The sequence below is a fragment of the Propithecus coquereli genome, unplaced genomic scaffold, assembly GCF_000956105.1.
Source record: "Propithecus coquereli isolate 6110/MARCELLA unplaced genomic scaffold, Pcoq_1.0 Scaffold66, whole genome shotgun sequence".
Taxonomy (NCBI): domain Eukaryota; kingdom Metazoa; phylum Chordata; class Mammalia; order Primates; family Indriidae; genus Propithecus; species Propithecus coquereli.
The window spans coordinates 5,597,720-5,612,337 of record NW_012152618.1 but is presented as its reverse complement, the minus strand read 5'-3'; the positions used below and the strand labels follow the sequence as shown (position 1 = coordinate 5,612,337).

Below are 14,618 nucleotides of genomic sequence, written 5' to 3'. Positions count from 1 at the left end.
ACTGGTTAATGGTGATGCTCTGTTTAGTGACTTCAGATGAAAGCAATAAAACTTGGGGCAGGAATGCAGTCTTTCGGCAAGAAGAATTTGAAGATGTAAAAAGGAATTTCAGGAAGAAAGGTTGTACCTGGGGACCAAATTCGATTCAAGTGAAAGAAAGAACGGATTGCAAAGAAAGGTACACGTGTGGTATCTGGTAGAATCCAGTGTATACTGGGGAAATAGCAGTGCCTGTGTTAATATCACGTTGGCCAGACTTGCAAAAAGCAAGTAAATTTTAATGCAGAGATATCTGAATATGACTTTAATTTTCTAGGATGAATTTGTCATCCTAAATTAATCATTATTTAGTTAAGCAGTTAAAAAAATCTTTCTGATATTTTTTCTGTCTCATTTTCAGGTTTTATTTGTACTCTGTTAGCTGTTCAAAACTGAGAGAACGCGTGTGTTCTCTTTACTATTAATACCTTAAAAATATTGTTGGCACGTATCCACCAAAACCTAATTTGTGTATTATGTGGTTGTATTATATGAAAATAAACGTTTTTCTCTTGTAGGATAAGACCTCTCTCAGACGGTAACAGTCCTTGGTCAACTCTCTTAATAAAAAACCAGAAAACCATGCCCTTGGCTTCATTATTTGTAGACCAGCCAGGTAAGTGTGTTTCAGGAAGTACAATTTGTTTGGGTTAGACTTAGCATCTGAGTGCTCTGAAGCAAAGTAGCAGAGGGGAGAGGTTAGCAAGTAATGGCATTCCTTATACCTTTACTTAATCTCAAAAGTTATTTTCTATCAAGTAAGTCTTTATGGTGGAAAGTAATTAGGCTCCCCATGCTTTTTGGGAATTTGTAACTCCTGTTCTTTATCAGAAAAATTATTGTCATAATTATGTAGAACCATGTTAATTTAGTATAGGAGATATTAAATATGAAAATATAAATTCTCTGAAAGTTCTGCTGAAAGTAAGGAGTAGGGTTTCTGGCTATATTTCTACCTATTAACATGATACAATACTGCGAAGCAGGTTAACTGTGGAAAACTACTGCTTGGAGAGTTTTACATTGGAATTTCTGTTTAAATTAAATGAATCATAATGATTTCTTTTCAGTATTCAGTATTCACATTAAACATTCAGATCCTAAAAGGTCGAAGAGCTGAAAATTACTGAAAAACTTTTCAAGGATGGTTATTAACAAAGAAAAGAAAATTGGTCTTTATACTTGACCATGTAAGAGGACCCTTTGATAATGTGATTAAATGAAAGATGTTTTAGCAAAATGCAGTGTAAATTTCTCGAATGTCTTATCAATGCTATGCTTCATTTACAAAAGCACCTTTTAACTACTGCCTGGGTTCCATTTCTCCTTCAAAGGTTTCTCCTTTATGAAGGAAAAGGCAGCTTGGGTAAGCAGGGATAGGGAGTGGAAGGGGTTCCAGTGGAAGAAAAAGAGGGCACCCTGAACAAAAGGCACCCCTGGGAAGAGCACAGGCTGCTGGACAAGAGCTGGTATCCCAGGTCGTCTGGATGATCAAGCGTGGTTTAGGAGTAGTAGGATGCAATGCTGGAAAAGTCGGAGGTTCTCCTGTGGATTGCCTCGGAAACCAGATTCAGGAGTTTGTCATTCTGTCATTCATTGTTAAACATATTACTCATTCCATAAATAATAAGCATTTTAGCTTCTTCTTTAGCTAGTATAATTTGTAACCCTTTGGGACTCTGTAAACTCTTTGGAGAATCTTCCTCTGTTGTCATGGCCCCTAAACTTTAGTAAAGGCTTATTAAAAACAGACTGTTGAGCTAGCCACCCTCCCAAGAATTTCTGATTCTATAGCCTGGAGTGAGCCAAGAATTGGCATTTTACAAGTTCCCAGGGTACGCTGCTGGTGCAGGCCACACACTTTGAGAACCGCTGGTCTGCCGTGTGACAATTCTTCCACACGCAGGCGTGCTGTGCATAATGGAGCCCGACACATCGATTTAGGTGCAGTGAGGAAAGGGCACATTTGGTATGACATACTTAGTGCCTGTGTCTATGCGTGTGTGTTTTTTGTGTCTTGACGACTTTGTTTCTACAGTAGTTTCTGTTACTGATGCCAGTGAAGAACAATCTCCTGAAGGGTAGGGAACAGCAGATGGTTTACTTGCCGGTTCATCGGCAGGGAACCTTGAGTTGTCAAGCTCTGGGGTCGTGTTCCGGAGAGCCCTCCTGGTGAATCATTTGACAAACTGGAAAGGGCTGTGTGGGTTTTGATTTAGAACATTTATTTATTTGTTAGATTTTAGCTTTATTTCACAACCTAGTTTGAATAATTTTTACTGTAAAATGGTACTACAGCGTATATATTTATACTTTTATTTAGGGGCTTGTGAAGAGCTGAAACTTTCCCCAAATGAATTAGAACACAGAAAATCAAAGCAAATAAAATCACCTATTCCAGCCTACATTGATCTACCTCTGTGGAAAGATGGTCCAAGAGAGAATCCCATGGAAGCTGAAAGCTGGGAGGAGGGCACTTCTGTGAACTCTGCTGCGGGGTCTCCTCAGGTGACTCCTACGAACAGTCTGAGCCGACCCCCTCAGAGAAAGAAGACAGAGTCTGCTTTGTACAGGTGCACCATGCTGCTGGCGTCGGTGGCTCTGGGGCTGGATATCAGAGAGCTTAATAGAACGCAGGCTGCTGAAGAACTGTTGCCCAAGGACGAAAAGAAGAAACGAGAAGGAATCTTCCAGCGGGCTTCCAAGTCACGCAGAAGCACCAGTCCTTCCACAAGGCTGCCGTCCACAGGCGGGGAGGCCAGCAGCCTGCCCTCCCTCCCGCCACCAAGTGCCGTGAGCCTTCTGTCCATGCCTTCTCTCTCCACGAAGTGCCTGCTGGAGACGGATGGTGACGATCTGTCCATGGGCAGCACACCTATCACTGACAACCCCGAGATGTCTACTCCAGATTTTCGTCCTGCCATTCCAGGGAGTGGTCGTGAGCCAGCCCCCATGCCAACGCTTGAGACTGATCATGGTGTATCCAAAAACATGTCTCCTTCCTTGCTAGAGCAGACACCTGGGAATGTGCCTTACTGTGCTTCTTCAAAAGATAGAGCATCACACCACAGACGGACCATGTCGGATGGAAATCCGACCCCAGGTAGATTGCATGGTACTTGTAAACATATCAAACGCTACTGTAGAGATTAGAATGTGAAATGGTATGGATCTATGATTTTATATTTTCCTAGGGACATTTTGTTTTTACCGTTCACAGAGATCTTTGAATTTCACCCTTCTCTCCTCTTTCATTTGATTCTAATTTAACTATAATTGGGATTTCTGGGAAAAGTATAATTAAATTTCAGCAACTTAAATGTGTAGTTGCATATTAAAGCAGAAAGAGCTTTCACTACCCAGCCCCTTCACGTTGACAGAGAAGACAAATCATTAGCCCAAATCTGAACCACTAATTAGTGGCAAAGCTGGAACTAACACTGGCCTTCTTACCTGTCCCGTGATGCCTTGGCTCTTGCATACCTGACTTCATTGCTCAGTTTATGTTGGGGCTGAGGTTAGCAGGTGTATCAGTCTGCTAGGGTTGCCGTAACAAAGCACCACAGACTGGGGGGCTTATTCAGCAGAAATGTATTCTCACGCACAGTTCTAATAGATTTTTCTAGTCCATTAAGCAAGAGGGGCTTGTCTAGAAGGCAGCCACTGGTATTTCTGTAGCACTTTATAGATGATAAAGCGCTTTGACATAAATTCTCTCTCTTGGTCCTTGCGACAACTCTATTTTATACATATCCCCCGTTCAGAAGCAAGGGAAATAGAACTCATGGAAAATTAATGAGTTATTCAAGACCACACAGTTACTAAGTAGCGCTGTCAGAATTTAAACCTGCAATCCTACCACTGCTTTATGCTGCCTCTCTCCTCCTCATAGCCGTGTTCTTTCCGCTTCGGAAATAGGAGGGGTATTTACACATTTGGATTATGCTATTGTGTGCCGGAGTGGTGCTCACCTTTGAGATTTCTGGGGTTCAGTGTCACTTTAATACTGACCTTTGAGGAGATATTGTGGCCACTTTGGAAGAACAGGTGATTTGGAGTCATAGGACTAAGGTTCAAGTTCTAGTTGTACCATTTGGTAAGTTTATGAACCTGGAAAAATTATGTAACCTGCTTTCTTGTTTGAATGCCTTTAAGGCATATAGTGTCATGGATAGTAGAATGGAAGCTGTCTGAGCTCAAATCTCTGCCCTGTCGCTTATTTGCTGAGTGACCTTGGGCCAATTGCTTAACCATTTTGTGCCTCAGTTTCTTCATCTATAAAATGGGGATGATGATAATATACTTACCTAATAATATGCTTACCTAATCTATACCACTATTAAAATTCTTATAAAAGTCAGCGGCACACTAAGTGTTCTGTAGGGGTTGACTATTTTGCTTTTTAATATGAAGATAATTACAATTAACCTCATACACCTGTCATGAGTATTAAGTGAGTAATGTATATGAGAAATGGTTTTTAAATTGTAAAATGTTATGCTGGGTCAGTTATAAAGCTATATTAAAACTGAAACTGCTATCATTCTGTTTGTCTTTTCATCTGCCTCTTCTCTTTAAATACTATACCTAGACATGATACTTTTCAGATTATTGTTCATTGTCATTAGATAAGTTGGTTTATTATCCTTTGGTAAGTCAGTAAAATATTGGTAATTTATAATTGTGCAAGGAGAAATCCTGGCATAGTAATCCCATAAGAAAGCATTTTTCTCTTATTTGTAAGCCAATAATTATTAGCTAAAGTGGTAATAAGTCAATTCTTTAGTACAAGCAAGAGAACAGTAACATGTAAAAACCTAACTGCATTCCTATTTTAATCAATTTTTTCAAATCATAATCAAAAGTGAAGTTTAACCATGTTAACCATCATTTCTAAACATCTTAAATTTATTCCAATCTCATCCATTTTGAAAGCCAACCTGATTATGAAACACTAATAATGGCCATTGGCCTAAGCACTGTGAAGATCATTTAGCTCTGTTTACAAATATCATTTCCATAGGTTGAAGTACTTTCCAACCTTGCAGTACTTTTTCATTTAAAAAAAAAAAAAAAATTAGCCGAGCAGTGACACACACTTGTTGTCTCAGCTACTCAAGAGGCTGGGGTGGGGGTAGGGGAGGGATTGCTTGAGGCCAGGAATTCGAGACTCTATGATTGCTCCTGCTAATAGCCACTGCTGTCTAGCTGGGCAACAATGTTAGCCTCCAACTCTTAAAAAAAAAAATTGAACTGTTGTAAAAGGTTTGTGTTTGTGTTTTATGTTGAAGGTCACTTTAAAGTGATCACCTAGCTGAATCGTCATCATAATTATTTTTCTTGATATTCATTGTTTTAAAAGTCACTGTCTTTCTAATTGCACACTGTCTTGGCTTTCTCAACCAGCTGGTGCAGCTATGATCTTAGCCACCGGAGCCTCTGAACTGCCACTCCATTGCTCCTCTGGTCCTCACGGTAACCAGCCGGGTGAGAAGCACAGAGCTGTCAGCATCCTGCCTCGGCCTCGCCCCGCCTCCCTGAGAAGCCGACTGGATCGACTTCAGGCTCCCCCAGAGCGAGCAGCCTCTCAGCCTGCACAGGCCACCTGCGTAGTGGGTCGTCTAGGACCGAGCCTTACCCGTGTCCTCAGTGCCAAGGGAAGAACTAAATTCCACATGCCTTCGTTACTGGACGCCGACGTGGAAGGTCAGAGCAGGGACTACACCGTGCCTCTGTGCAGAATGAAGAGCAAAACCAGCCGACCGTCGATATATGAACTGGAGAAAGAATTTCTGTCTTAAATAAAGTGCCTTATATTGTTTAAGCATTTCTTTTTTTTTTTTTCTTTTTTAAGGTGAACAAATGAACACAATATATCTACCTTTGAATTGTTTCATGCTGCTGTATTTTCAAATCTGTGGCCATGTCACTAAATGAGTCATGGATATCTAACTTCTCCAAAAACCATATACGATTGCTGTTAGCCATTTATATTGCGTTTTCTATTGGATTCTTTTCTAGTAACTTGAAATACACAGAAGTGTACAACAAGAAATGTGTACCCATGAAAACTGTGCTGGGTAGAATTATCATAAGCACAATTATAAGACTTTGTTCTCACTTATATTCTCATCTGTTAGTACAGAACAGAAATTGCAATGAGGCTCACTGTTTTTCTTTCCTTCATTCATTCTTTCCTTTCTTTTTCTTGTCTTTCTTTTTTTATTTGTTCAACAAAAAGCCAAGGAAGAGCTATTAGTTTCTTGGCAAGAATAATGTGATTCTTGTAGGTAAAGGTGTCTATTTTTAAGAAGTCTGATGACTGGAATAGATACAGAATCCTATTTAAACTACCTAACCTCAGCCATAGGCTTATAATGCATAAATATGTCCAACTCTCACCTAAATTATGCAATGCTATTTCTCTCTGAGGAGATTTTACTGAATGTAACTTACAAAAGTTTTATTGAATGTAACTTATAAACATTTTATCCATTAGAATTCCAAACCAGATTTTAGAAGATCATTGACATTTGGCTAAGACCATATTGTATGCCCGTGAGCAAGGCTAATCTTTAGGTTTTTCCTGTAGAAAGGGTTCTTCTGTCATCAGTAGCCATTTACTTGGTATTTAGAAGTGGAAAACTTTTTCACTTTCTGGTAGAATTTTTAAAAATTAAATTACACGTGCCTAGCTCTGTTCACAGATATCATGTGTTGTAAATAGTCATGTGTTTTAATTTTATTTTTCTCTATTTGAATGTCTATTCTAATAAAATCCAGAATACACTCAAACGCTGCCAACTCAAGAAACAGCAGTACAATACTGTTAGCATTTAAGTATTTTGTCTTTATTTCACATTTCGTTTAACTGTGGACAAATGTTAGACATCTGTTGAGATACAGTGATATGGTGGAAATGACAGCTATTTTATGAATCACTTTCAGAAGTGGATTTATAAAAATGGTCTTCAAATAGCAGACCCAGGTTTTAAATGATTTAAAATTATTTATGAATCACTTTTATAATCACATACATATGATACAAATAGACTACTGGATTACTGCTACAGAAATGGCTAGCCAGGCGCTTGGTAAATTTGCCTGGGTTTCTTCTGTTAAATGTATTGTGCTTTCCTTCTGTCTCTAGAATATGGTTATTTAGAAGACAGACAATAAATATTTAAGTTTTTCCATACAATGAAAAACAAAATTAAAAACATGACTTGATATTTTATTTAAGATTATACCTTGATTACAGTTTGCTGAATAACTGAAATGTCAGCCATTTAAAATAAATTACGTCAAGTGTGATGAAATATCTAACCTATGAAATAGAAAACAATAGGAAAATCATATTATTTGGCCATTTTGGAACATCTCAGTCACCTAGCCCCACAGATGACAAGCAGTGTGAAAGGATTGTATTAACAGTGCTTTTTTCCCCAAGGAAAACAATCTTGCTTTTCAGATTCTTGTAGCAGAGTCTCGGTCTTGTTGCATTATTGTCTGTTCTGTAATTCGGTTTCACTTTTGGGTGGTTATTGAGTTATGTAACAGAAATTTTGTTTCCTCAAAATTTTATTCCACTTGAAACTATGGTTAGCTGGTTCGTATTCCGTCATTTGGGAGCGTGTAACGTCCAGCTAAGAGGAAAGGAAATCCACACCTAAAATTATTGATACGCGAAAGAAAGAAAAAGGATAGAAACTATGTCCTCAGTTTTGCTTCTACCAAAACATGCTTTGTATGTGTGTGCGTGCTTCTGTGTATGTGTGTGTGTGTGTGGCGTGGGTGTTCTCTCTTATCTCCATATATCCTCTTCCTGTCCCCTTCAGCTTCCTTGTAGTCAACTCTACGTTGTGATGAATTTAGAAATGAAGCTATATTAAAAAGATAATTGCAATATAAGAATTCAGTTTCACATGTTACTGCACATAGCTATTTTCTGCTGTGATCTATTGTACATTTGCGATTTTCTGTGTGTTAGCAAACTTAGCAGGATCTGGTTATTTATTTTTGTGTAGGCTTAATAGCGCACTAAAAGGTAAATTAAGCTGATTACTGTTAGTTGACAATTAAGGTGCTCCCACTGCAGAGATTTAAGGCGTGGACCTGATATGCTGTATTATGAGGCCTTGTGATTGTAAAAGATGTTTACATACGTTGTCTATTTTTTTAATAAACTTTTTTTATAGCTGGTCCATTTGCTCAATGGCTTTGATATACTCTTAAATTGTGACTATAGTTTGCAATGGTTTATTTTGTACTCAATAAGGAAAAACATGTTAATAAAAATTATTAATGCTTAATAAGCCAGGTCTTACCCTGCTATATTCATTACAGTGGAGATCACTAAATGAGTCATGGGATTAAATATTTTAAAAAAGGTATAATGAATATTTTATTTAAAATGTTTAAGGCTGGGTGCAGTCACTCACACCTGTTATCCCACCATTTTGGGAGGATCACTTGAAGCCAGGAGTTCAAGACCATCCCAGTCAACATAGTGAGATCCTGTTTCTATAAAAAAAGAAAGAAAGGTTATCCAGGTGTGGTGGCACATGCCTGTAGTCCCAGATACTTGGGAGGCCAAGGATCGCTTTAGCCCAGGAGCTTAAGCCTGCAGTAGCTGTGATCACGTTACTGCACTCTAGCCCAGGCTACAGAGAGCAAGACCCTGTCTCTAAAAATATAACAAAATAAAACGTTTGTCTTACATAAGCATTGAAAAGTCGCATTTTATGGTGAGACTTTTGCAACTCCAGCTTTTCAGAAGGTACACTTTTGCAGAGTGGAATTAGTATATGAATGAAATCTTGGTGCTACAAGAGTATGATTAATGAGACATGTTAGTTATTAGCTTGTTTAAATCAGAATAATTTCAAATGCCACCTAATGTCTGGTAATTCATACTAAGAGATAAAAGTTTGAGCGTAGCCTACTTGGGACCCTGGGGTGGGAGGATCACTTTGGTCCAGGAGTTGGAGGGTTACAGTGAGCTATGATGATGCCACTGTACTCCAGCTTGGGTGACAGAGTGAGAGCTTGTCTCAAAAAAAAAAAAAAAAAAAAAAAAAAGTAGCAAAGAAAAAAAAATGCCGAGTGAATTAGCAAAGCAGATCACAGGGTTTCATGTACATCCTTAGCATCACCCTACCATATAAGAGGGGGTGAAACTTAACATGCATTGTGTATCTGTTAGGTGTTGGGAACCCTCCTGTAATTCTCTTTAATAAAGTACCTCCTATAATTCTCTTTAATAAAATTTAGTACTGAGATAAGCAGCACCATCCCCCTTCATTAGGTATAAAACAGACACAGAAAGGTTGGTCGATTTCCAAAGATCCAGCCTGTGTCATGTCATCGCTATATCCCCGTTCATACCTGTTGTAATTGTGAGCATAGTATAGGAGACGAAGATATCTTAGACGTGAGCTTTGTGGGCAGCAGAGCAAAACCCTGTCTCTCTTAAAAAAAAAAAAATATAGAAGGTGGGGGCAGTCTGTGGGACTGAGCCCTCAACCTGTGGGATCTGACGCTACCTCCAGGTAGGTCATGTCAGAATTGAACGGGAGGACACCCAGCTGGTGTCTGCTGCAGAATCGATTGCCACTTGATGTGTGGGGGAAAAGCCACACACATCTGGTGTCATAGGCATGTTGTGAGAGTAGTAGGAGAAACTGTGTTTTCCACTCAGTAATATATTGTTAGCAACTATGGATGTTGATTCCCTCCATCCCCTCTCTGGGTCTTGTTTTTGCTGTTTGCTTGCTGGTTTGGTGGTTTGCTAGGCTATTTTATGAAGTCAATTTCCCCCACTGGGTGAAGCCCTTATGGACACTCCCTAGAAGGCCCAGCCCTGGCCCGGCACACAGCACCCTGGGATGACATGGTTCAGCACAGCTCTCTTTCACTGCCTCTTTCCCTGGTCTCTCTGAGGAGCTGTCTGCTTCATTTGGCATCACACCTAACTCTGAGCTTCTAATAATTGCTGGCCAATTGCTTTATAAGTTTTGCTTATGCCCTGACGTATAAATTGTTTCACAGTCTATTCCAATTAATTTCAGGCAAGAGTAGTTTGGGAGCCAGTCTTTAGGGCTTGTTGTGACCCAGGAGGGCTCTTTTTAGCTCTCTTTGCCTGTTTTTCTTTGATAAACTCACTGGCCTAAGGTTTAGCTTGTTGCTCTTAATGAAGAAGAGCCGTGGCCCTTGAGAGAGCTTGAACTTCACCACGCTGTTTCAAAAAAAGCAGCACCTTTGGTGAGAGCTTTGGAGCTCTCTGTTCCTGTGAAATATCTTTCCACCTGGGCAAAGTGTTTGAGCCATGCTTGAGCCATACTCTGAGTGCTGGGTCGGGTGGTAACTTCTGATCTTCTCCGCTCGCTCCTCCCAGAGCGGAACCTCTGCCCTCCAAGTGAGCTCAAGTGAGGGCAGTGAGGAACCCAGTATTCTAACTGGGGGAGAGCCCCATCCTGTGATCGGGGGCTGGTGAAGGAAGGGGGGCCTTCACCTCTTAGTCACACTCATCGGGAGTTTAGTCTCTTAAATGTGGAGTGCGGGGGGGGGTTGCAAAACGCTGGTGGCCTGTGCTTCCCAGTGAAACACGATGTCCCGTGATTGGGAGCTGAGGGGAGAGGGAGTCCTGTCTTTTTGACCAAACCTGCCTGGGGTGGAGTTTCTGTCAAGCTGAGCTGGGGCATGGGGGTGGGAGAGCGAGGAAGGGAGTAAGTCCCAGCTCAAATGCCATGGACTCTCACTGCTCTTAGCAAGATTTAGTAGGTTTTTAAAAAATAAGTGTTTCTTCACTTGCTGTATGCTCTTAAGGAAATTTCCAGAAGTTTTAAATGTTGTTTATTTTTTATTCAAACAGTTTTTACCAGTTATGCTTGCTTCCCAGGGGAGTGGATGGATCCTCAGAGCTCCTTCACACTGCCATCCCATAGTTGGTAGTGATCAGGTGAACCCTGAAATAGGAGATCAGCCCAGTATGCCAAGTGGGCTGTTGGCTTCACGCAGGAAAGAATTCAAGAGGAGCCAACAGAGAAAAGCGAAAGCAAGTTTACTGAAGTAACAAAGAAGCAGAAGGAAGGCTACTCCGTAGGCAGATCAGCCCTGCATGTTGTTGGCAAACCTTAGTTACGGCTGTCTCTTGATTGTATGCTAAATAAGAGGTGGAATATTCATGGGTTTTCTGGGAAATGGGTGGGGAGTTCCAGGAATGGGGGTCGCTTCTCCTTTTATACTATATGCAGTACCTTCTGGAGGTGGTCATGGTTATTGTAAACTGTCATGGCATTGGTGGGAGTTTCTTTTAGCACACTAATGCCTCATAAGCAGAGTAAAATGAGCAACAAGGGCAAGCAGAGGTTGCTTTCATCGCCATCTTGGTTTTAACTGTCTTAACGGTTTTCTTTATTGCATCTTGTTTTATCAGAGACCTGGGTTCCGGTCTTATGACTCCTTACTGAGCAGTTCCCTGTCTTAGTAATATTTCACAAAGCTGATCACTAATTCCTCTCTGAAGCTTTTCTCTCCTGTGGATCATATAACACCACGTATCTAAATTCATGTTTTGTATCCCATGGCTTTAAATACATTTTTATTCTCAACTTTCTATCTCTAGCCACATCCCATTCTTAGAACTCCATTTGTGTATATCTCGCTAGTTACTTGTTGCCTTCGCTCAGATGTCTAAGAGATATTTCAAACTGGACATAGCTCAGATGAAATTCTTTTTTTTTTTTTTTTTTGAGACAGTGTCTCTGTTGCCCCGGCTAGAGTGCCGTGGCTCAGCCTAGCTCACAGCAACCTCAAATTCCTGGGCTCAAGCGATCCTCCTGCCTCAGCCTTCCAGGTAGCTGGGACTACAGGCCCGCGCTACCATGCCCGGCTAATTTTTTCTATATATTTTTAGTTGTCCAAGTAATTTCTTTCTATTGTTTAGTAGAGATGGGGTCTTGCTGTTGCTCAGGCTGGTCTCGAACTCCTGAGCTCAAATGATCCACCCACCTTGGCCTCCCAGAGTGCTAGGATTACAGGCGTGAGCTACCGCCTGGCCAGATGAAATTCTTTATTCATTCTCTACCCTAAATTTTCTCTTCCCTCAGTCTTCTCAGCAAAGAGTACCAGCATTTAGCTGTTAGAGGATTCCCTTGACTAAGCCATTGTAAAGGTGCAACATCATGAATATATTTGTATCACTAATAGTTGTTTAATAGCTATTTATAGAATGATTGAATGAATTATTCCCATTTTACAGATGTCAAAATGGAAGCTTAGGGAGATCAAATAAAGTGCTGGATTTGAATCTAGCCTGAGTCTAGCCCATGCTTTTAAACTACAGGAAAAAAGTTTGTTCAATATTATATAGTTGGTTTTTCAGTAAATGCTATTGTTAGCATGTTTATCAAAAGGTTGTTGAAAGAAAATAATGTAAACTATAGTTGAAATAGGACTTTGGGAATTATTGTGGAGGACTTCGAATGCTAGTTTAAGGATTTGGCACTGTATTTTGCATAAAGAGGGAGCAATTATAGGTTTTAATTTGGAGTGTGTATTAGTCAGTATTCTCCAGAGAAACAGAACCAACAGGATATACGTATATATAGACAGATTTATTTTAAGAAATTGGCTCACATGCTTGTGGAGACTGGCAAGTCTGAGTTTTGCAGGGCCGGCCAGTATGCTGGAGTCCCAGAGAAGTCTTGATGTTGCAGCTCAAGTCTAAAGGAGGTCTGGGGTTAGAAGTCCAAGATCAAGGTGTCAGCAGGGTTGGTTTCTCCTGAGGTCTCTCTCCTTGACTTGTAGGTGTCCATGTTATTGCACGGTCCCCTCTGCATGTGTCTGTGACCAAATTTCCTCAAGGATACCAGTCAGATTGGATTAGGATCCACTCATGTGACCTCAGTTTAACTCGATAATCTCTGTAAAGACCCTATCTCCAAATATAGTCACATTCCAAGCTGTTGGCAGATAGGACTTCAACATATAAAGTTGAGGGAGATAGAACTTAGCCCATAACAAACATAGCTCAGCCCATAACAAGTGTCATCTATCTGACAGTGATCTGAGGGGAAAACTGGAGCTACTGAGAAGATTTTTATCAGCTTTTACAGCAATAATAAAGAGGAAAGGGAGTACTTGAGAAGAAATTCACAACTTCCAAATCTCAAATTGGCTGTGGAAAGCAAAGACGAGCAGAAAGTTTGTTGGAGATGAATGGTTGGCCAACTGGGAAATTGTGGGCCGCCCACAGGAAAGGACATGGAGGAGAACTGGTGCTTAGGTAGAATGAGGACTGGTTTTTAGACAGGCAAGTTTGCAGTTGTGAATGATGGAAAACTCTAGAGACATCCAACTGGCAGGTGGAGCTGGAATTTGAGACAGAGGTCGGAGCTAGAGAGGGATTCTGGAGCATTGGGATTTGGGTAATAGCTGAAGATGCTGAATGGGAAGGAATGTGAAGAGAAAAAGGCAAAGAAAGCTCTCTGGGGAAGAGCAAGAAGGGCCAGAGGCTGATGCAGAAAGGAAGGACAACTCACATGTGAAACGGGCCCAGAGATTAGAAAGTAGCAGAAGATCACACCAAAACTTCTCAGATACATTCCCTAATTCATAACAAACTTTTTGGGCTAATTTTATCTGAGAATTATACCATTCCCTGGAGCCATCAGCACTTATATACGCCCTAACTGGAAGTGAGAAGAGAAGCTGGGTGTTCATCAGGTTTATTGAAAGCAAGAGCCCCATTGAGTTCCGCCCACCTGCAAAATCCCCAGGGGCCATGCCAATCTAGAAATGTAATGCTAAGATCATTCTTTACTTTCCCTCTCATCTTCTATTTTCCTAAAGTACAGAGAGACAGCATAAGGACACACACAATATTTAAAAGTCCCTCATTCCTAAAACTGCAGGGGTGGGAACCAATATCATATCTTATCATCCCTTGACCCCAGATGTACTGATTGATTTTCCAGGCTCCAGTGGCCATCGTGCCCCTTGCTGCTACCTACAAGTGGCTGCGGGGTCTCTGTCCCCAACGCTATTTCCTCCTGGTGTCAGTCTTGCCTGGCACAATTTGCTTAGTAGCAGGAGATACTCCCTCATCACATCTGCAGAAATAGACAAAAGTTGGGCTACAGACAAGGACCCGGGGGATACAATGTTATCATTCTAGATGTCAAAAAGCCAGAACATATTCTAATGTACCCTCTCCAAAAAGTTTTAACTTAGTCTATTAAAGACTGTTTTCCACAGAAAATGCACATCTAATTTTATTGCATAAGTCTGTAGGAAAATATATTATTTATTGCAAAAAAGATTCTGTTACAAGAACAAAAAGTTGTCTATTTACATTTGATCACGTGACCTACAGTGACCCACGGTTGTTTGAAAGCACTAACTAAAAACTAGAAAAATGTCTATGTCTTATTGCTTAATAGGTATTGAGTTTTTCAATGAGCCAAGTTTTTTCCTCTGAAACAGGTAGGTCTTTACAGGGGTGAAAACATGATTAAAATGCATGAATTTGGTAATAATTGTTCCCCCATCTCTTTTTTTTTCTTTTTTTTTATTTC

The 14,618-nt window shown here is 40.4% G+C and overlaps 1 protein-coding gene across 2 annotated transcripts in view; it reads left to right on the top strand.

Annotated features, from left to right (window-relative positions):
- LOC105823094 (mitogen-activated protein kinase kinase kinase MLK4) overlaps window positions 1-5,906 on the top strand; it is a 51,344-nt gene extending 45,438 nt beyond the window's left edge. Inside the window, exons 7-10 of one of the 2 annotated variants that reach the window (XM_012660177.1) lie at window positions 28-178; window positions 558-655; window positions 2,363-3,142; window positions 5,446-5,906. In XM_012660177.1, coding sequence (XP_012515631.1) covers window positions 28-178; window positions 558-655; window positions 2,363-3,142; window positions 5,446-5,840 — 1,424 coding nt within the window. In that variant the 3' untranslated portion in view covers window positions 5,841-5,906. Of the gene's footprint in view, window positions 1-27; window positions 179-557; window positions 656-2,362; window positions 3,155-5,445 lie in introns of both variants that reach the window. The other variant, XM_012660176.1, reaches the window with a different exon arrangement.
- The last annotated feature ends 8,712 nt before the right edge of the window (window positions 5,907-14,618 follow it).